The 23158-nt window shown below is 42.9% G+C and overlaps 1 protein-coding gene across 4 annotated transcripts; it reads right to left on the bottom strand.

Moving 5' to 3' along the window:
* Nucleotides 1–314: 314 nt before the first annotated feature.
* LOC117869369 (G protein-activated inward rectifier potassium channel 1-like) lies at nt 315–22712 on the bottom strand. Of its 4 annotated transcripts, XR_004643809.1 has the most exons (4): nt 22052–22712; nt 5218–5260; nt 5044–5105; nt 3063–3098 (listed from the first exon to the last, which is right to left on the bottom strand). XR_004643809.1 is itself a non-coding variant. In XM_034756179.1 (3 exons), the coding sequence occupies exons 1-3, from the start codon at nt 22700–22702 to the stop codon at nt 2497–2499; spliced, it is 1470 nt and encodes a 489-aa protein (XP_034612070.1). In that variant the 5' UTR covers nt 22703–22712; the 3' UTR covers nt 315–2496. The 4 variants fall into 4 exon arrangements, 3 of the variants coding, with proteins under 3 accessions (XP_034612070.1, XP_034612072.1, XP_034612073.1); XM_034756179.1 differs by having other exon boundaries at nt 315–3098; nt 5044–5260; XM_034756181.1 differs by lacking the exon at nt 5218–5260 and having other exon boundaries at nt 2961–3098.
* Nucleotides 22713–23158: the final 446 nt, after the last annotated feature.

Here is a 23158-nt window from a genome sequence, read left to right as displayed (position 1 = left end):
TAGGTTGTTAAACGTACGTGTCACTATGTATGTGTCCAAGTTAATGTTTTGTGTCTTAATTTTTAGAATTTCCTTACGTTTCAATATTTAAAATCACATTTTTTACACAGCATCAACTAACAGAATTGTAGTTTGACATTTGATTTCTTTTGTAAGAATATGGGGAAAATGAAAAGGAGGACTTGTGCATTTATGTGGCTATGCTCTTGAGTTTTTAAAGAAAATTAAGGACCTATGCCCATGGTAAGGAAGTCTTGGTAAAACTCTTCTGGTCTCTTAAAAGGCATCTGAAAAGACGCAGCTCTTGTGGTGGGTTTTTTTTTGTTTTTTTTTCTGATTCTCTCAATTATTACATTTATTTCAAATTTTGCCCACTCTCTAGCTGAAGTGTATCCCCAGACTGCATAAAATGGAGTCCAAATACCTGATCTAATGGCCATACAATGCAAGGAAAACAAATACTTTGATGTAATTAATTTCAGTTAACACATGGCCTATAATATCATTTTTTCCCTCCAATGTACAGTATAGCATTGTAGCTCTCGTGTGTACAAGCAGTTCAAAAACAGAGACACAGGCTAAGCCATCTATTAACATGTTTCCAGTTTTCATTAGTTTTTGTTTCCTAAAGATGCAAATTTGCTGGAAGTTAAGTTCAAATTCCTGAAGAACTTGGAGATGTTTTCCCTCCCCTTTCTTCAGCAAAGGCGTATCAATATTTCTTCCCCCACCCTCGGGGAGTCCCAACTGTTCACGTCTTCCTCTTGTCTAAAAATAGAAAGTGACTTTACTGCCACAATTCCCAGCCTCAGACCTTGGATTACCAAAGAGATTCCAAATACACTGTACTGCCCTAGGACTGGCTCTGGTCTCTGTACATAACTGACGCCTAATAGTTGAAGGGAAATCCAAATAAGGACATTATCAATCCCATAGTGCCTGTAACTTAACCATCCTTTAGAAATAAGGAATATTGTGCTAGCATAACATAAACGGTTACCTACCTTTCGTAACTGTTGTTCTTCGAGATGTGTTGCCCTTGTCCATTCCATTCTATGTGGGCAGCATATTGGTTTAGGGGTATTAGCACAGGAGTGGGAATCAGGAACTTCTGAATTCTAACCCTGACTGGAGATCCATCTGCTTTTGTAACAATGGGCAAATCACTTAATCTCTGCTTGAGTTTCTCTATCACAAGTGTGCTGAGATGATTAGTTAATAGTCCAAGTTCTGCTCTGTTATGCCAGTGCAGTCCCACTGACTTCAGTGAAATTGCATCAATATACCAGAGTAGAATTTCATCTTCTTGTGGAATGGTTTGAAGAAGCAAAGCATCATATACAGCAAGTACTCAATATTATTTTATTAAATAGTTAGATATGATTTTGTTTGCTCACTATAGGCGGTAAACAAGTCATTTTTCCACAGGGAAAAGATGAATAACAGTTCAAGAATAGAAACTGAAACAAACATTTGATTATTTGATAACTATGGAACTAATAATGTTAAGAAAATAAAATATGAGTCCAGTTCTTACTATTTTCTAAAATTCAATAAGTCAAAATATAATTTTTACTTAGTCGTTTGAGACACTGCTGGTCACCTACCTTCTGAAAAAATCCTTATCTTTTCATATCATAGGACTGTAATATTCAGGGGCATACTCATTTCTGTGCCTCTATTGTCTCACCAACTAGTTTTGATAAAATGTACTAATTTCAGATTTAATTCTTTTAGTGGTAGGAGAAAAAAGTTTTGTACTTTTTCTTAATCTACTTCTTTGGCCAAATCCTTTGATCAATCTGGCTGCTGGCCATTAGAACATGTGCATCCAGCCCTGGGGGGCTCACATAAGTGTAATGGATCCTCCAGTGGCACAGCAGCTCATATAGCCCCTGCTGCTACTCCCCATCCACTCCGTTGCTGGCACAGGAGATGCGCCTGGGCATCTTTATGGTACACAGTTCCCCAGTGATGGCTTTAGTCCCTTAAGGGTGTTAAGAGATGGCATAGATTAGACCACACATAGGGCTACTCTAATATATGATGTGGGGGGAGGGGGTGACAGGGAGAATACCCACATTATACACAGCAGCCCTAGGATCAGGGGTGTGTAAAGGTGAGGTTTATGCTGCCATTGAACCCTCCCCCACCCAACCTGCACTATGTGCACTTTAGTCCTAGCTGAGAATCTGGCTTCTGAAAGGATGGAAGACCAGACCAATCTGTTACAGTAGTGCTGATAGACAGCTTTAAAGCAGGGACTTGTGTATTTGGCACAATGAACTTACAGTATAGCACCCTGTACAGTTACCATGCTACATAAATCAGATTTATATTGAATATTATAGAAAAATGCTAATTAATTTTGAAAATGGTTATTTATGAAGAATCCCTTGGCAAAACCAAATTATCACAGTAGTATTCCAAAATAATCCTGAAGGACAGAAGTCTAAAATGCAGTTTATTAACAATAACTCCTGTTGCATCTGTTATTTAGGAGAGGCGATCAGAATTCATTTTTCGAAGTTTGGCAGGCAAATTATCCTCTAGTCTTGTCCCTAAGGTGAGCATACCTTGAGGCTTTTTCTGTAACTCAAGATCTCCAGTAGACTGAGTCAAAGACTCAGATTTGATTCTGAAGGCCTTCAGTTGTATCCTTTCATCACCATCTTCATTGCTGGGAACAGAACTTATCTCCTGAATTCTCAAGAGATCTCCAGTACTGCAAGCTTTCTCCACATTGCTGGGACTCAGTCTCAGGACTCTTCTCTGAAGGCCTTCCTTTCTGGAGCTAATTTTTTGCAGTTTACTAGGAAACTTGTTTGTTTTCTCTTCTAAAATATCAATACAGTCAAGTGAGCAGATGTGTTCCCTTCTGTTTCGGTTGTTACCAATAGGAGTATTGAAAGGAGATGGAAGAGACAGGCTTTCCTCCTGTTTAACACTATAAGGAGGTGTGGGGACTTCAAAGGTGGCATGAAACTGAGAGTAATCCACACGAAAAAAGCCATCCTCTAGGGACATTACTGGGAGGAATCTGTGGCCCCAAAGAACTTCGTCTTCTGTGTAGGAGGTCCTAGCCTGACACGTCATTCCTACATAAACAGACAGGAACGTTAACCTTATAAAATGAAAGAACAGATCAACATAAGGTAGGAGGAGAATATATGGTAAGATTGCATAATAAAAATCAATCCTATTCTACATCTAACAATATTGAGATAATGTGTTGCTCCATCTGGTGATCACCAGTCTCCTAACAGTTGAGATAGTGTTTCTAAGGACTTAGTCAGATTTGCTTATACAAATATTTGATTAACTCTGTCTTGTCATTGTACCAAACCAATTTATTTTGAATAGCAGGGAGATGTAATTACAAATAAAATAATAAAAGTGAGGTAACATACTTCAGGGAGTATTCTCTTACTATTGGGGTGCTACTTTAGCTGTACTAGTGTCTGGGAAGTTCTTAGAAGTGGTCCGAAAGGCCCACTACTCAACTGGGTGTGAGGGTTAAGGATTGTACTCTCGGCTTGAATTTAGAGGGAGTTCTCCAGCAAGGATTAGGAGTGCCAGGAACTAGAGCTAGATGAATAACTTTTTATTTCTTTAAACACACTGCACCATAGCATGCTGAGCTCCTTTCTCACAAACACACACCTAAAAACATCACTGCCGACATCATATTACAACAGTTTCTCATATTGTTACATATGCTATATTGTAAAAGTTGAGAGATTTTTTGCCTCACTTAAGGCACAGATTCATAGATTACTATATTTTAATAAAGATTTGTAAATTGATCATGAAAACATTTTAGCTCAGGCACAAAATCTGTTCCAAGCTTACCATGTTGTTAGGCTGATGGAAACTGCCAATATGAATTTTCCAGGAGAATATAATTTTGAATGACTGCCTTGATACAATATTATACCACTGATTAAGAGAAATATTAGGACTAAAGACAAACTGAAAGTGTCAACATTAAATAATACAATATGTAGATCAGCTGTTCTCAAACTTTAGCCACCCGATGACCCCCATTTTGATTTAAACATTTTTCGAGGACCCCCAAACCCGAGCAGCCCCAGCCATGCCGGACAGCCAGATTGAGCAGTCCCAGCCCCTGGTTGGGGGGCACACTGCCCTGGCTCCAGCCCCACTGCAAGGAGGGGGCTCAGGGCTGGAGCAGGGGGTTGGGGCCTGGGAGGGGGTTCAGGGTGCTGGCTCTGGGAGGAAGTTTGGGTGCGGGAGGGGGCTCAGGCCTGGGGTGCAGGCTCTGGGAGGGAATTTGGATACAGGAGGAGCTCAGGGCTGGCGGGTGGGGAGCAGGCTCCTGGAGGGAGTTTGGGTGCAGGAGGGGCTCAGGGATGGGGGTTCAGGTGCAGGAGGGATGCGGGCTCCGAGAAGGAGTTTGGGTTCAGGAGAGGGCTCTGGGCGGCGTTTACCTCGGGCGGCTCCCCAGAAGCGGTGACATGTCCCTCTGGGTCCTAGGCAGAGGCACAGCCAGGCAGGCAGCTCTGCATGCTGCTGCTGCCTCCGTCCGCAGGCGCTGCCCCCGCAGCTCCCATTGGCCACAGTTCCCGGCCAATGGGAGCTGCGGAGCCAGCACTCGTGGCAGGGGCAGCATGCAGAGCCCCCCCGGCCATCCCCGCACCTAGGAGCCAGAGGGATGGCTGGTTACCATACCCACTCCACCCCTTCCTCCACCCACCTCTTCCCACCCCTGCTCCACCTGTGCCCCTCCTCTTCCCCGCCTCTTTCTGCCCCCACCCCCGAGCGTGCCTCGTCCCATTCCTCCCCCTCCCTCCTGCACGCTGCTTAACAGCTGTTTTGTGGCGTGAAGGAAGCACTGGAAGGGAGGGGGAAGAGTTGATCAGTGGGCCTGGCGGCCCTGGACAAGTCTGGCTCCAGGGGGTCCGCGAGTCATGACTGATGACTCACAAACTCCAGTTTGAGAAACGCTGACATAGACCATTCACTTTGTTAAAAAAAAAAAATATATATATATATATATATATATATATATATATATCTTACCAGTAGTTTCAACAATTCCTTCAAGGATGACAACGATCTCAAACTGCTCACTTCTTAGCGATCTTTGAGAGAGACAAAAAAAGGGGCTTTTGGGGTTGATTTCATGACAGATGGTTAAAGGAGAAACTAAAAACAGCTGGTCAGCTCCAGTTCCAAATCCAACATCCAACTCACATTGATCTAATGGCAGGAATTCCCCTTCTGGTGTCTGTCGGGACTAAAGACAAAAAGATAGTTAGGCCCCAGGCAGTATATGAAGTTGTGATTGGGTATAAATGTATATCTCTGATAACATTACTATTTAAACAGCAGTTCTCTGTGTCATCATATGGAGGTACTAGTATATTGATCTAGACACTCCTAGATCACTCTGTATAACTGATCCTGTCATTATTTACTACTCTTCCCGACTTTGTCATCTACAAACGTTGCTAACAGTGATTTTATATTTTCCTCCAGACCATTGATAAAGATATCGATTAGCATTGGGCCTAGAACAGATCCCAGTGGGACCCCACAAGAAACAACCTGACTGAATGATGAGGCTTCATTAACAATTACTTTGAGATCTACCAGTTATCAATTTTAACCCATTTAATATGTGATACATTAGTTTTGAATATTGTTTTTTTTTTTTTTAAGTTAAGAAGTGATGTCGTACTAGCTCAAAGGCCTTACAGAACTCATGTCAATTTATCAACCAAACTTGTAATATTTAAAAAAAAAAAAAAAAAGAGTTGACAAGACCTATTCCATAAAACCATGTTGACTGGCATATTTCACTGCTTGCAGCCTGTATCAAGCATTTCAAGAATTTGCCCAGAATTGGTATTCTGGGAACTGTCCTATTGTTACACAGGTCATTTCATTTACCCTTTTAAAATATTGGCACAATATTACCTTTTTTCAGTCATCTGGAACTTCCACAATATGCCAATACACCTCTACCCCAATAAAACACGACCCAATATAACATGAATTCAGATATAACGCGGTAAAACAGCGCTCCGGAGAGGCGGGGCTGCGCACGCTGGCGGATCAAAGCAAATTCGATATAACGGGGTTTCACCTATAAACACAGTAAGATGTTTTGGCTCCCAAGGACAGCGTTATATCAGGGTAGAGGTATATTTATTAAAAAAAATCAACATCAGTTGGTCAGAATTCCTCAGCCAATTGCTTTAAAGTTCTTGGGTGCAAGTTATTTGGATCTTGCAGATTTTAAATGTTCAGAAACTTTGCCAATGCTATTTAACATCCTCCCTAGTTACTTCTGGTTGGAAATTTCATTATTATTGCTATGATATGATTAGTTATCCAGCTTCTTCCTAACTACAGAACAAATATTTAATACACATTTCTGCCTTTGCTGTATTATTATAAGTTAACTATCGCCATCACAAGACATCCTGTTCTTTAGATCCTGTGTTAGATCTAGGTGAAGTCATAGCCCCACTGAAGTCAATGGAAGCTTTCACCCTATGTGATGGACTAGATGCCCTAGCAGGAGTTTTCCATCTTTAATTTCCACAAGTGACTACTGCATCTCCAAATTCCCTCTTCTCACCACTAATACCACAAAAAGCTAGAATGCCTGATTAGCTGGTTATATAATTGCCAATCTATACCAGACAATTAGCTGGTGGGGTATTTCAGCTATACACCTCTACCCCGGTATAACGCAACCTGATAGAACACAAATTCGGATATAACGTGGTAAAGCAGTGCTCCAGGGGGACGGGGCTGCGCGCTCTGGCGGATCAAAGCAAGTTCGATATAACGCGGTTTCACCTATAACAAAGTAAGATTTTTTGGCTCCCGAGGACAGCATCATATTGGGGTAGAGGTGTATTAAATGTCTGTTTTAGTTCTTCAGATATTCATGTGTTTTTTGTCTATTTCCCTGCTAAGAAGTTGTGTGATGTCTTCTTATCCCAAATAACAAGGCTTTCACTCTGACAGGAATCAGTTTCTCCATGGCTGATGAGATCAATCAGAATGTCAGCTGCATGACTTTTTAAACATTCTGGGTGAAGGTTAAAAGACTGACAGCACTAGAAACTAAAAGCAAACAAGAATTCTGCCCCATGGTAATCACAAGAACCTGGACTAAGTGTGAAGGCTTTGTCAGACTACTGAAAACAGTACTTTAGGTCCTTTCAGGAAAAGTTACAGAATCAAACAGTAGAGTGCAGCTTTAGTTAAGTTGGCTGGCTACTGTTCTCTCAGGATGAGCATTAACTGGTAGCAGACATCTGATCTATCATGAAAACTAGTAAGTCTGAGCAGGAGCTGCATGGTTTACCATGTTTTAAAGAAAATATTTGAACCACTGATTTAGAAAAAAATAGGGCTGTCAAGCGATAAAAAAAATTACCGTATATACTCATTCATTAGCCCGTTCGTTTATAAGTCGACCCTCCAAAATGGATAGGTAAAAGTAGCAAAAACTGTATGACCCTTTCATAAGCCAACCCTATATTTCAGGTTTCAGAGTAGCAGCCGTGTTAGTCTGTATCCGCAAAAAGAACAGAAGTACTTGTGGCACCTTAGAGACTAACAAATTTATTAGAGCATAAGCTTTCGTGGACTACAGCACACTTCTTATATTTCAGGGGTTGGAAAACTTTGGCTCCCGGCCGTCAGGGTAAGCCACTGGTGGATCGGCACATTTTGTTTACTTAGAACATCTGCAGGCATGGAGCCCCTCAGCTCCCTGTGGCCGTAGTTCACCGTTCCCAGCCAATGGGAATGGTGAACCGTGGCCACAGGGAGCTGAGGGTCTCCATGCCTGCAGACGCTCCAAGTAAACAAAACTACAATGTATTAGATCAGGGATTGGCAACCTTTGGCACACGGCCCACCAGGGTAAGCACCCTGGGGGGCCGGGCCGGTTTGTTTACCTGCCGTGTCTGCAGGTTCGGCCGATCGCAGCTCCCACTGGCCGCAGTTCGCTGCTCCAGGCCAATGGGGATGGAGGAAAGTGGCGCGGGCCGAGGGATGTGTTGGCTGCTGCTTCCTGCCACCCCCATTGGCCTGGAGCGGTGAACCACAGCCAGCGGGAGCCGCGATCGGCCGAACCTGCAGACGCGGCAGGTAAACAAACCGGCCCGGCCCCCCAGAGTGCTTACCCTGGTGGGCCGCGTGACAAAGGTTGGTGATCCCTGTATTAGATATTCAATTCAATGATTCCATAGAGTTTAAAATCATCAAATTTTGGTGTAGACCCATTTATAAGCTGACCCTTGCTCTTTGATGCGTCACTTTTTTACCAAAAATATTCGGCTTATAAACGAGTATATATGGTAATGATTATTTAACAGCATGATTAATCACAATAGAATACCATTTATTTAAATATTTTTGGATGTTTTCTACATTTTCAAATATATTTATTTCAATTACAACGCAATACAGTGCTCACTTTATTTTTATTACAAATATTTGCACTGTAAAAAACAAAAAGTGATATTTTTAAATTCACCTAGTATAAGTACTGTAGTGCAAACTCTTTATCTTGAAAGTTGAGCTTACAAATGTAGAATTATGTACAAAAAAACCTGCATTCAAAAATAAAACAATTTAAAACTTTACAGCCTACTAGTCCACTCAGTCCTACTTCTTTTACAGCCAATCACTCAGACAAACAAGCTTATTTACATTTGCAGGAGATAATTCTTTCCGCTTCTTGTTTACAATGTGACCTGAAAGTGAGGACAGGGGTTCGCATGACTCTGCTGTAGCTGGCATCACAAGGTATTTACGTGCCAGATGCGCTAAAGATTCATAAAAACAACAAGGAGTCTGGTGGCACCTTAAAGACTAACAGATTTATTTGGGCATAAGCTTTCGTGGGTAAAAACCTCACTTCTTCAGATGCAGATAAAGATTCATATGTCACTTCATGCTTCAACCACCATTCCACAGGACGTGTGTCCATGCTGATGACAGGTTCTGCTCGATAACGATCCAAAGCAGTGTGGACTGACACATTCACTTTCATCATCTGAGTCTGGAGCCACCAGCAGAAAGTTTGTTTTCTTTTTTGGTGGTTCGGGTTCTGTAATTTCAGCATCGGAGTGTTGCTCTTTTAAGACTTCTGAAAGCATGCTCCATACCTCGTCCCTTTCAGATTTTGGAAGGCACTTCAGATTCTTAAACCTTGGGTGAGTGCTGTAGCTATCTTTAGAAATCTCACATTGGTATCTTTTGTGTTTTGTCAAATCTGCAGTGAAAGGGTTCTTAAAACGAACACGTGCTGGGTCATCAGCCAAGACTGCTGTAACATGAAATATATGGCAGAATGTGGGTAAAACAGAGCAGAAGACATACAATTCTCCCCAAAGGAGTTCAGTCACAAATTTAATTAATGCATTATTTTTTTAATGAGCGTCACCAGCATGGAAGCATGTCCTCTGGAATGGTGTCCAAAGCATGAACGGGCATACAAATGTTTAGCATATCTGGCACGTAAATACCTTGCAATGACGGTTATAAAAGTGCCATGCGAATGCCTTTTCTCACTTTCAGGTGACATTGTAAATAAGAAGTGAGCAGCATTATCTCCCATACATATACACAAACTCGTTTGTCTTAGCAATTGGCTGAACAAAAAGTAGGACCGTGTGGACTTGTAGACACTAAAGTTTTACATTGTTTTGTTTTTGAGTGAAGTTATGTAACAAAAATTCTACATTTGTAAGCTGCATTTTCATGATAAAGAGATTGCGCTACAGTACTTGTATGAGGTGAATTGAAAAATGCTATTTCTTTTATGATTTTTACAGTGCATATATTTAATAAAAAATAATATAAAGTGAGCACTGTACACTTTGTATTCTGTGTTGTAATTGTTGTAAATCAATCTATTTGAAAATGTAGAAAACATCCAAAATATTTAATAAATTTCAATTGGTATTCTATTGTTTAACAGTGCGATTAAAACTGCAATTAATAACGATTAATATTTTTAATCGCGAGTTAACTGCAATTAATTGACAACCCTAGAAAAAAAAACAACATCTTAAAATTCTGAGTTATCAACTAAACTTCATCCGAGTATTATGCCAGTTGAAACAATGACTTGAAAAATTAGCTAGAACATACACTTTAATGCGAAATAAATAGATACTGTATTTAAAAGCTGAGAGATCTATTTTCACTTTTTTAAAACACCAAACAGGTTTATAAAAAATAAGAATGGTCTCAAACCTCCATCCATCTCACCCAAGTTCCAAGTTTTCTCAAGGTTTGGAAAAAAGTTAATAAAAATCTCACTTTAGGTTGTGGAATTTCTATCACTGGAGGTTTTTAAGAGCAGGTTAGATAAACATCTGTTAGAGAAAGTCTGGCTATACTTAGTCCTGCCTCAGTGCAGAGGGCTGGACTAGATAATATATCGATGTCCCTTCCAGTACTACATTTCTATCTTCTAAACTTTGCCTTTAATTAAAATTGTTTGTCTGCAACTCTACCCATAAGAATTAAGAACCACTACAGAGGTCATGAGACTGTAAATCATCAGTAACGTGAGAGAGACAAGGCCAGATTTATAGATTACAAGGCCAGAAGGAATCATTCTGATCATCTACCTCTGACCTCCTGTATAACACAGGCCATAGGTCTTTCCGTAATTCTTGTTTGAATTAGAATATATATTCCTTAGAAAAACATCCAATCTTGATTTTAAAATTTCCAGTGATTGAGAATCCACAGAACCTTTGTAAATTGTTCCACTGTTTTATGACCCTCACTGTTAAAAATTTGCCTAATTTCTAGTCTGATTTAGTCTAGCGTCATCTTCCAGCCTTTAGATCTTATTATACCTTTGTCTGCTAGAATGAAGAAACCTCTTATCTACATGGGGAACAGAAATTTAACTGAGCAAGTTAACCTCCTCTTTGTTAAGGAGCTCAGTCTGTTTAGCTTAATTCTCTCTCTGTTAGGCCTGTTTTCGATGTTTTTTTCTCTGAAGCACTCCCCAATTTATCAACATCCTTCTGGTGTAGACCAGAACTGGACACAGTATTCTAGGAGAGGTCACAGAAGTGCCAAATATAGAGGAAATATAACCTCCCAACTCCTATTCAATTGTCTCCTATTAATACATCCAAGTATTGCATTACTGCTTTTGGCCACAGTCTCTCACAGGGAGCTCATTTTCAGTTGATTATCCAGCAGCTACTAAAGTTAGACAGTTTTAAATTAGCAGTTCTGGATAACTTGCTATCAAGAGTCTTAAAAGAGCTGATTGAGCTTGCTGGACCATTAATGTTGATTTTCAGTAACTCTTGGTACACCAAAGAAGTTCCAGAAGACTGGAAGAAAGGTACTGTTGTACCAATATTTTAAAAGAGTGAATGGGCCAATCAAGCTAATTATAGGCCTATCAGGCTGACACTGCTCACAAGCAAGATAATGAAGCAGCTGATACAGGACTCAATAAAAAATTAAAGGAGGGTAATATAATAAGTGCCAATCAATGTGGATTTATGGAAAATAGATCCTGTCAAATTAACTTGATTTTTTTTTAATGAGATGACAAATTTGGTTGATAAAGGTACTAGTGTTGATACAATATACTTAGACTTCTGTAAGGCATGTGACTTGGTACCACACATAATTATGCTTAAAAAACTAGAATATAATAAAATTATCATGGCACACATTAAATGGATTAAAAACTGGCTAACTGATAGGTCTCAAAATGTAATAATAGATGAAGAATCACCATTGAGCAGGTGTGTTTCTAATGGGGTCCTGCAGGGATCAGTTTTTGGCCCTGTGCTATTTAACATTTTTATCAATGATCAGGATGAAAACATAAAATCACTGAAAGTTTTCAGATGGCACAAATATTGGGGGAAATGATAAATAATTAAGAGGACAGGTCTCTGATACAGAGTGATCTGAACTGCTTGGTAAGTGGAGTGCAGGCAAACTGTGTGTTTTAATATGGCCAAATAAGAAGTCATACATCTAGGAACAAAAAATATAAGCCATACTTAGAAAATGAAGGACTCTTCCCTGGGAAGCAGTTACTTTTTAACAGATTTGGAGGTCATGGTGCATCATCAGCTGAACACGAGTTCCCAGAGTGATGCTGTAGCAAAAAGAGCTATTGCAATCCTTGGATGGATTGCCAGAGGAATATCGAGTAGGAGTAGGGAGGTTACGTTACTTCTGTATTTGGCACTGGTGCGACTGCTATTGAAATACTGAATTCTGGTCTCCACAATTAAAAAAAAGATGTTGATAAATTGGACAGAGTTCAAAGAAGAGCCATTAGAATGATTAAAGGATATAAAACCTGCTTTATAGTGATAGACTCGAAGATTTCAGTTTCTTTAGCTTAACAGAGAGAAGGGTAAGACGTGACTTGATCATAGTCTACAAGTACCTACATGGGAGAGAAATATTGGATAATGGGCTCTTCAGTCCAGCAGACAAAGGTATAACAAGATCCAGTGGTTTGAAGTTGAAGCTAGACAACTTCAAGACTAGAAATAAGGTGTAAATTTTTAACACAGAGGGTACTTAACCACTGGAACAACTTACTAGAGGTTCTGGTGGATTCTCCATCACCTGCAATTTTAAAATCAAAACTGGATTAAAAAAAGGATCTAGTTGAAAGGAATTTTTGAGGGGGAAGTTCTATGGTCCGTGTTATACAGGAGATACAGTGATCACAATGGTCCCTTCTGGCCTTGGAATCTATAAAACTGACTTCAATATCTTGTAACAGGGCTTCTTCTCTGCCTCGGTGGGTCCCGCACTTCCTTCTAGTGGTGGGTCAGGATAGCATCTCATCTCCCAGAATTCCCCCCCCGCTTATAGTGGATGGGGAAATTCTGTGTCCAAGTGGCCCTCCCATTTCTGGGTCTGCTAGGCACTTACTGCTTCACTGGGGCTTCTGGCCTCCTCGGTGGCCATCCAGTGAGAGAAAAAGGGGTGTGGGGGGCCCAGTCCTGCCCTCTACTTTGGGCCCCAATGCAGGGACCCTCCAAGTAGCAGCCTCATGCTGCCAGTTCCCAGGAAAGCTGCTAGCTTCCCTGGGTTACTTCCTCACACCCCTTGGCTTATTGTCCCCACTTTGCTTGGGCAGGATTCCTCCTGCCAGGGAGAGCCCCATGTCTCTGGTGGCCCTTCTGGCCGTGGCAGCACCACACCAAATGCACGGCTCAGTCTCTCCCCTTCTGGCAGGGTCCTTTTCTTCAGATCTTTGGACATAGAAGGGTCCTTAGCTCCTGTTTAGGGTAGGGTTTCTCCCCAATCTCTATACCTACGGGCTTCTCCCCTGGTCCTTGTCAGGTTCCACACCACTCAGCTCTCACAACACCTACCACCCAAACTGACTGACTGGAGGGTAAGGCTTTTAACCCATTCTGGCAGGTTCTTAATTGGTTCCAGGTGTCCTAATTAACCTGGAGTAACCCCTGCTCAGTTACCAGGGGAAGAGGGATCTGCTTATCCTGAGGCTAATATACCTTCCTTCCTGCACTCTTCTGTAGCCGTCTGGCCTGACCCTGTCACAGTCTGAAAAAGTGCAAGCTGAAACAAACTGACTTGGTTTTTGTAACCCTATTTTGTCTATGTTTGATGGGGTGTACCAGCCTTTGGGGTCCCCTACTGGACTCCTCCCCATGCAACAGTTCTCTGTGAGAAAGAGAGCAGCCATGTTGGGAACCAGTGAGATCTGGCTCTCCAGCAACCTGACTGTTGCTGGTCTCCAGCCCTTCTATCAAGGCCCAGAAGTCCAAAATAAAAGGATCTGCCTGCTGTCAGTGTCAGCAAGGCAGTTCCTGGCTGGAGCCAGAGGAGCAAGGAAGGACATTGCCAAGGTCACAGCCAGAGGAACCGGTGCAGATCCAGTGCCCATTACTGGCCACAATTGGGGGCGGGAGTTCAAGATTCAATTTCAGAGAGGGAATTTCGCCCAGAAGGGCGAGAAACTATTTTGGTTATAATTGGCCCTAAAGGACAAGGAATTGCTTCTATTTTGAGTCTGTTATACCCTAGAAGGCTTTTGAACTGTGACACCTGGCTGGAGGGCTGAGCCACAGAAGACTCACAGAAGCTGACAGACAGCATGCAGGGGGTGCTGGGAGCTGCAGACAGCAGCAACACCATGCTAGCATGTAAAGTGGCGCTCATAGAGGTGACTGCAACCCATCACAGTACAGTTGTCTACAATCCACTCCAAAGCTGATTTTGGCATCTCTATTGCAACATTGTACTATTCGGCAATGTTGCTAGGCAGCTTCACATACCACAGAAGGGTAATCTGCCACCACTATATGATGGCATCTTTGTAATCTGAGTGCCCTGGGACAAACAACACACATCCAATAAGATATCACACTTTCGATAGACGTACCTTTTTAAAACAGCAAAGCTTTCAGAACTCCCTGTCCCTCACTGAAACTGTTTGTGGAAACATTGTGTTCATTGGCTAAATATGGGTCCCCTTAAAAGTATAAAAGTGTGATAAAGGATATCTCTTAGCATTGCTTAACTCTGATAGAATTAAAGCTCCGTCTAATCATGTGCAAGAGAAGTGAAGCAAGATCAGCTGTCATCATGACTGGACAAAGCACAATTGGAAGAGCAAAAATTGCAAGAAACACAGGACCTTCTTGGTAACTTAGTCATTTTCTGGTATGATGAGAGTGTAATATGGCACTGAGGATGTGGGTAAACTCACCATCTTGGAGTGTCCATAAGTTATGAGTGATCTATTATACCTATTATATATGTATCGCTCCACTAATGCAAAGCTGCCCAAAAGCTGACTTACTAGCCACAAGAGGGTCCCCCAGCACATGGGGGACCTCAGATGGTGTAGAGCACTGCAGGGTCCACGCCAATCCTCCACCCACCCACAACTGGAGCAGGGGGTATGGCTTGGGATGAGGGTGTGCCCCAGGTACTTGTGTGCCTCAGCTGCCATTTGGAGCAAGGGATAGCTGGAAAACTTAAAGATACCTTCAGGCTACTCTAAACATACGTTAGGAGACTCATGAAGTGCTCAGCCAAGATAATATGGAGGGGAACGCAAAGGGCTGCTAAGCACTCTTTCTTCAGAGTTGCATCAAGCACACTTTAGCCACAGTTGAGGATCTGGGCCCTTATCAGCCTACTAGCATAGTCTGACAACAACATAATTCCAGAATTTTCTGCTTTTGGAGATTGCCAGACACAATGATGCACCCTTAGTTTGGAATTAATGCAGGTACCTACAATGCATACATTACCTAATAGCTGCTAAACCCTGACTTCACAATGGACAGCTACACTTAGACTTCTTTGGACTGTAAACTCTGCTCCAATTACATGTTTTACTTTCACATTACAGAATCATAGAAACAGAGGGCTGGAAGGGACATCAAGAAGTCATCAAGTCCAACCCCCTGCTCTGATGCAAGACCAAGTAAATCTGGACCATCCCAGACAGGTGTTTATCCAACCTGTCTCTAAAAGCCTCCAATGATGGGGATTCCACAATCTCCCTTGGAAGCTGGTTCCAGAGCCTAATCACTCTTATAATTAGAAAGTTTTTCATAATGTCTAACCTAAAAATTGCTTGCTGCAGATTAAGCCCATTACTTCTTGTTCTACCTTCAGTGAACAATTGATCACCATCCTCTTTAGAACAGCCCTTACCATATTTGAAGACTGTTAGGTTCCCCCGGTCTTCTTTTCCCAAGACTAAACATGCTCCCTTTTTTAAAACCCTTCATCATAGGTCAAGTTTACTAAAACTTATCATTTTGTTGCTCTTCTCTCGATTCTTTCTAATTTGTCCACATCTTTCCTAACATGTGCCCCCAGTACAGGGTTTAGGCTCCCAGAAAGACTGAATATTGGGTGCTGGGAAAGTCCCTGTTAACTGAGGAAACCCCTGGGCTAAGTGAATCTTAATTTCTGTGAACTGCAGGGGGGCATGGCCCAACCTTTTGGTCTGTGCTGGAGCAGACTGGTGTATCTAGCTCAGCAAAACAAGAGAGTGGAGGGAAGCCTTGTCTGGCAGTGGGGGAGGTGCGGGGGGACTCTCAGTGGTATCCCAGCACATCTAGTGACAGTCTTGAGGGAGTTTCTGTGATCCAACCCGTCACAACACCCCAGAATTAGTTTTTTTTCCACAATTGCATCCCATTGTTAATTCATATTCAGTTTGTGATCCACTATAAACCCCCAGACTCTTTTCAAAAGTACTACCATCTCGTCAGTTATTCGCCATTTTGTAATTGTGCATTTGATTTTTTCCCTTCCTAAATGAAGTACTTTGCACTTATGTTTATTGAATTTCATCTTGTTGAATTCAGATCAATTCTTCAATTTGTCAAGGTAGTTTTGAATTCTAATCCTGTACTCCAAAGTGCTTTCAACCCCTCCCAGCTTGGTGTCATCTACATATTCCATAAGCATACTCTCCACTCCATTATTCAAGTCATTAATGAAAATATTGAATAATACTGAACCTAGGACTGACCCCTGTGGCACCCCTCTAGATACAACCTTCCAGTTTGGCAATGAACCACTTATAAACTGTTCTTTGAGTATGGTCTTTCAAACAGTTGTGCACCCACCATATAGTAATTTCATCTAGATCACCATTTCCCCTGTTTGCTTATGAGTTTGTCATGTGGGACTATATCAAAAAGCTTACTAAAATCATGATATATATATCACCCACTGCTCCCCCTATCCACTAGGCCAGTAAAACAGTCAAAGAAGGAAGTTAGGCCGGTTTGGCATGATTTGTTATTCACAAATTCATGCTGACTATTCCTTAGAACCTTATTATCCTCGAGGTGCTTACAAACTGATTGTTTAGTAATTTGTTCCAATATCTTTCCAGGTCCAGGTATCAAAGTTAGGCTGATTGGTCTATAATTCCCTGGGGACTCTTTGTTCCCCTTTTTAAAAACAGGTACTATGTTTGCCCTTCTCTAGTCCTTTGGGACCTCACCCATCCTTCAGTAGTTCTCAAAGATAATTGCTAACAGTTCTAAGATTGCTTCAGCTAATTCCCTAAATACACTAGGATTAATTTAATCAGGCCCTGACAACTTGAATACATTTAATTTATCTAAATAGTCTTTAATTTGTTCTTTCCCTATTTTGGCTTGCACTCCTTTCCCCTTGTTATTAATATTAATTATGTTGCATATCTGGTTACCATCAACTTTTTAAATAAAGACTGAAGCAAAATAGGCATTAAACACCTCAGCCTTCTTAACGTCATCAATTAGCTCTCCTTTCCCACTAAGTGGAGGACCTACACTTTCTTTTGTCTTTCTCTTGTTCCTAATATATGCAAAGATCCCCTTCTTATTACCTTTTATGTCCCTTGTTAGGTGCAACTCATTTTGTGCCTTAGCGTCTCTGATTTTGTCCCTACACACTTGTGCTATTCTTTTGTACTCCTCCTCAGCAATTTGTCCATATCTCCACCTTTTGTAGGATTCTTTTTTTGATTATTAGGTCACTAAAGAGCTCCTAATGGAGCCATATTGGCTTCTTAACATTCTTCCCATCTTTCCTTCCCATCAGGGTAGTTTGGAGTTGTGCCTTTAATATTGTCTCCAAAAGAAACTGCCAGCTCTCTTGAACACCCTTTCCCCTTATATTGTTTCCTATGGGAAGACCTACCTACCACTTCTCTGAAATTGTTAAAGTCTGATTTTTTTTTAAGTCAATTGTCCTTATTCTGCTGCTCTCACTCCTTCCTTTCCTTAGAATCATTAAATCGATCATTGCCCCCTCTGCTCTACTCTCCACCTTCTCCTCTGTCATCCTCATCCCATCCCTTCTCTTCTCTCCCTTCTTCTTTTAATCCCATTTCCTACTTCTTCCCCTGGAAAAAAAAAATCCTCTGAATAACTAAGCAATGCTAGCCTTCATCCTGGCTATTTACAGGTACATTGTATCCCTTCCCAAATAACCATTGTCTGTTTTTTTAACTTCTTAGACTATGAAGTCTTTGGTGCAGGGACACTGTTCTTACTCGGTACAGCACCCAGCACAATGGGATCCCATCCTGATAAATAAAACTGTCTGCCATGCAGACTGTTTCCATAATACAATTCCTCATTTTAAATATACAGATTATTTAATCAAAATATAATTCTGTTTATGTCAACAGGAATCATGGGAATCCCTTTTTCTGGAAAAGGAATTGCAGAGGGATGGTGTAAGCAAGGAAGCTCTCTCATACTTAGGCTTGGAAGGATTAGATTTTTATCAATAAATATCCTTAAATGTCATTTCAGCAAATGCACAATTGATGAAAAAAATATTTCCATAAATTATAGAAATTTACAGATAAGCAAAGCAAGAAAAATGCTGCTTGAGAATTTATTAGAGTCCCACCTTAATGTGTACACAACACGTTGTAATGAATGTTGTATAAAGCATATGTTTATACTCTGCTAAAACAGCCAGCTTATAAAGCTTTACCTTTTTGAATCTCAATGTCTGTCATTAAATAATTGTCTGAGCTACTTCTAACTTCCTACAACTGTGAAAATTTAGATACTGATAGAAAAAAAAGCTTGAAATGAACAATAATAATGGTAAAAAGACAAAACTTAAATTCTACCAAGTCTACACATACTTCATTAGCAATCCTTAGAAGTCAGGAGATTTCCAGCTGTCTGCTACTGTAGCTTGGGCTGTAAAACAATTGGACATTAAGTTCCAAAGAAAGTTTCCTAAACACTGTTTCCAAACAGCTATATTCAGACCTTTGACTGAATTTGCAGAATGAATTCATTTATCTGGATTTAAGTGCAGAGTGCTTTGAAATGGCACAAACATAGAAATCTACCTTTTTTGTTGATATATAAATTGCTGGTCTGAGTGCCAAACTAGAGGATTTGTCCAAAGATGAGTTTGATTCAAAGATTTCTTGAGGGTGAAAGATTAGGAAACTGCTGAATCTAATGTTACCATAGACTAGGGTCTAGTTAATACAGTAACTCCTCACTTAAAGTCGTCCTGGTTAACGTTATGTTGCTGATCAATTAGGGAGCATGCTCATTTAAAGTTGTGCAATGCTCCCTTCTAACGTCATTTGGCAGCCGCCTGCTTTGTCCACCGCTTGCAGGAAGAGCAGCCCGTTGCAGCTAGCTGGTGGGGGCTTGTAACCAGGGTGGACCGGCAGCCCCCCTATCAGCTCCCCCTAAGTTCCCTGTGCTGCAGCCGCCCAGCAGGCTATCAATCGGCAGTTCAGCTGTCCCTCCCTCCCCTGCCATGTGCTGCTCCTGCCCTCTGCTTTGGACCTGCTCCCAGAGATTCCTGCTTACTGTGTAGGGAGGGGAAGGGGGGGGCTAATGTCAGGGTGTCCCCCCTGCTCCTGCACCCCACTTACCCCTTCTCCATATAGAGCAGGGAGGGGACACGGACGGAGAGAGACAGAGAGAGCTTGGGGGCAGCAGCTGCTGTCTCAACTTCTTGATCCACTTAAAAAGACAATGCACTTAAGACTGGGTCAGCTTACTTAAAGGAGCAGTGTGCATCTCTCTCTCTCCCCCACACACAAGGTGTGGGTCTGTCTCTGTCTGATCTGCTATGCTGTCTCCCCTCCCTCTTGTTCGTGCTGCCTTGATGAGAGGCTACATTAACAACAATGTGTTAACCCTTGAGGGCTCAGCCGAATGCTAGTTCATCATTTAGCAGCAAGGCATTCCCTGGGAAATATCCCTCCCTCTTCCACTCTCTAACTTCACCACCTCAACCAAGCTTCACAATCATCATAGCTGTGCAAAAGTATTACATTGTTTAAAACGTATACTGTGTGTATATCTATATAATATATAGTTTTGTCTGGTGAAAAAAAAATTCCCTGGAACCTAACCCCTCCTATTTACATTAATTCTTATGGGGAAATTGGATTCGCTTAACATCGTTTCGCTTAAAGTCTCATTTTTCAGAAACATAACTACAATGTTAAGTGAGGAGTTACTGTATAATACTCCCCCTTGGTTACTAACTACTAACCCATCCAACAATTCCACATTTTGATAATCAAAATGCCTGCAGCAATTTTCCTTCTTTTATTTGGCCAAACTAGTTAGAGAATTCCCTCAAATAATAGAAATGCTGGATGGAACAGTAAGTTTTTTGTTTTATCTCCTGTCAAATTAATGGTATAAAACATGCTTAATGTAGCTAGTATTCATAGAAAAGTACTGGTTCATCTTTTAGTTGGAATCAAGAGATTTCCCTCCTCAATAATGCTTAGTTTTATACTTGTTTACTGATAAAACCATCCTAAAGGAATCTATTTGTGAATTTCAGCATAACTTTAAAAATGGAAAATCCCATCCAACTCATCTGCAGAAATTGTTTGTCTCTGCTCTTCAGAGACGGACTCTTTCTTTAGTGTTTTATCCTTCCATGTTGTTGGTGTGTTTTAAGAAAACACTCTTACATGAGAAAACAGAACAAAGCTTGCCAATGTGCAAATCTCTAACAGTGATAGGAAAATCCTTACAGAATGGGTCAAAAAACAGGCTAACACTCCTAAAGAAACTTGCATTCAAGTGTAAAGCAGAGAAGCTTTGGGGTTTATTCTCTGTAATGGTTCATATTACTTCTATGATTAATACTATAAATATCAGTTTTTAATCATTTTTATATTTCCAAACACCTGCAAGTAACAAATACACCTCTACCCCGATATAACGCTGTCCTCGGGAGCCAAAAAAAATCTTACTGGGTTNGTTATATCGGGGTAGAGGTGTAGTACATTTCTGTGACATTTGTGGGGATCACGCAGTAAGGGGTTCTGTCAGCACCTGCCTTGAAGCTTTGGATGCCTTAATGCTATCCTGTTATGGCTTAGAGTTCTGACACCAGTAGCCAGCCTACAAGTACAAAGATCTCAACTCTGGCTTCCACCCACCCTTTTACTTCTTGCAGGGTGACCTCACTAGCCCTTCTGATCCCGAGTCCCCCCAAATCAGTTTCCCCAAGTTAAGAGAAGGGAGTTACCTCACAAGTGGAGAACCAGTGTTGACAGGGCCAATTCGATCAGGGTGGATGTAGTCCACTCCCAATAATTGATGAGGAGGTATCAATTCCAGGAGAGGCAAAGCTGCTTTTGTAGTGACATCCACCCTGATTGAATTGGCCCTGTCAACACTGGTTCTCCACTTGTAAGGTAACTCCCTTCTCTTCATGTGTCAGTATATAATGCCTGCATCTGTAATTTTCACTCCATGCATGTGAAGAAGTGTTTTTTTTACCCATGAAAGCTTATGCCCAAATAAATCTGTTAGCTACTGGACTTCTTGTTGTTTCCTTACTAAACTACTTTATTTCTCAGTTTCACAACAATAAGCTGAAAACAGAAGTGCTCCCTGGAAGGTTTTATAAAGTTGCATTGCTTTGTGCTTCTGATTTAAAAAAACCAAAACAACCACCTCTGAAGGCACCAGGCTGCAAATGTCCCCTCTCCCAATTTCTTGGACCAAAATAAGGTTTTCATCTTTCCCTCAGACTTCCATTTTCACTTCCTCCCATATTCAACTCTCTCACGCCTCATTTTCTGAGCACCCTGAAAAAGATTCCCGCTTAGCTGCTTCGGAGTATTCTACAGGTGCCACATCCTTCTCCCTGGCCCGCCAAACAAACAAACATTCAGTCTCAGAGTCGAGTGAACAGAACCGAGTTTCCAGCTGCATCAATCAGCAGCGAGGGAGGGTTTCTAAGTGTCAGCGCCCTCGTGAAAATTCGGCACTACCCCAAAGGGGCAAAGGACGCCCGGGGGACGGTCGCCCCCTGGGTTTTGCCTCACTGGGTGTCACTGGAGGGTGGTTAAAGGGTGAATCCCCTTAGAAAGCGGCTCACAGAATCAGACAGGCTGCAGAAGCCTCCCGGGCTGTTGTGATTTGACCCTCCGGGGGCTCTTTTCCAGTCCGGTCCCCATGCAGGCTAACCCAGCGCCAAAGCCCCCCCCGTTCCCCCCCCCCCCCCCCTTCCCCCCCCCCCCCCCCCACACCTTGATGAGCTTGCAGCGGATCTGAGCGGAGACCATGTGGCTGTTGCGCAGGTTGCCCACCCGGAACATGAGGCACAACTTGCCGTCCCGCTGGGAAATGACGGCGGCCCGGCTGAACATGAGGGTCTCGGCTCGCTTCTTGGGCTGGGACATCTTGATGAACATGCAGCCGATGAGGAAGGCGTCCACGATGGAGCCGAGCAGGGACTGGAAGAGGAAGAGCACGATGCCCTCGGGGCAGCGCTCGGTGATGTAGCGGTGCCCGTAGCCGATGGTGGCCTCGGTCTCGATGAAGAAGAGGAAGGCGGACGGGAAGTTGTACACGTTGGCCACGCAGGGGTGGTAGCTCTGGTCGTGCGCGCGGTGCAGGTCGCCCCGCAGGTAGGCGATGCCCCACCACATGGAGGCCATGACCAGCCAGGCCACCGTGTAGGTCAGCAGGAAGATGAGCAGGTTCCAGCGCCACTTGAGGTCCACCAGCGTGGTGAAGAGGTCGGAGAGGTAGCGGCTGCTCTCGCCGCCCAGGTTCCCGTGCTGCACGTTGCAGCGCCCGTTCTTGTCCACGAAGCGCTGCCGCTTCCTGCGGGCGCTGCCCCGGCCGGAGCCCACCGCCTGGTACTCGTCCCAGAGGTGCCTGCGCACGGCCGACATGCCGGGAGACCCGGGGCCGGGCCGGCAGAGCTCTCCCTGGCTAGATAGGCCCTTTGTCTGGGGCGCCCAGCGCCGGGCTGCCGGCCGGATCTCTCCCCGACGGGGCTCCGGCTTCCCTTTGTCTGGTACGCCTCGGAGCCGGGCTCCGCTCCGGGAGCGCTGCCTCCCGTCGGCGCTTCAGCCCAGGAGCGGAGCGGAGCGCGGCTCAGCCCCTGCTCCTGGGGCTCGGCGGGTTGTGGAGCCCGCAGGGAAGTGGCTGAGATGTGAACGTTGGGGGGCGGGGACGGGCTGTCGCCCCCCCAAGCCTCTGCACCTATCAGCGAGCGCAGCTCCTGCTGTCTGGTCCCCTGCGGAGGAGGCAAGTCCAGATTCATGAAGCCAGGACCAGGGAAGAGAGCGCCAGCTGCAGAGAATCCGGAGTAGGGTTGAGCCGGGGCTTCCCCCACGCTGGTTATC

Source organism: Trachemys scripta, chromosome 23 (assembly GCF_013100865.1).
Source record: "Trachemys scripta elegans isolate TJP31775 chromosome 23, CAS_Tse_1.0, whole genome shotgun sequence".
In the NCBI taxonomy this organism is placed as follows: Eukaryota; Metazoa; Chordata; order Testudines; family Emydidae; genus Trachemys; species Trachemys scripta.
This window is presented reverse-complemented; position numbering and strand designations above follow the sequence as displayed.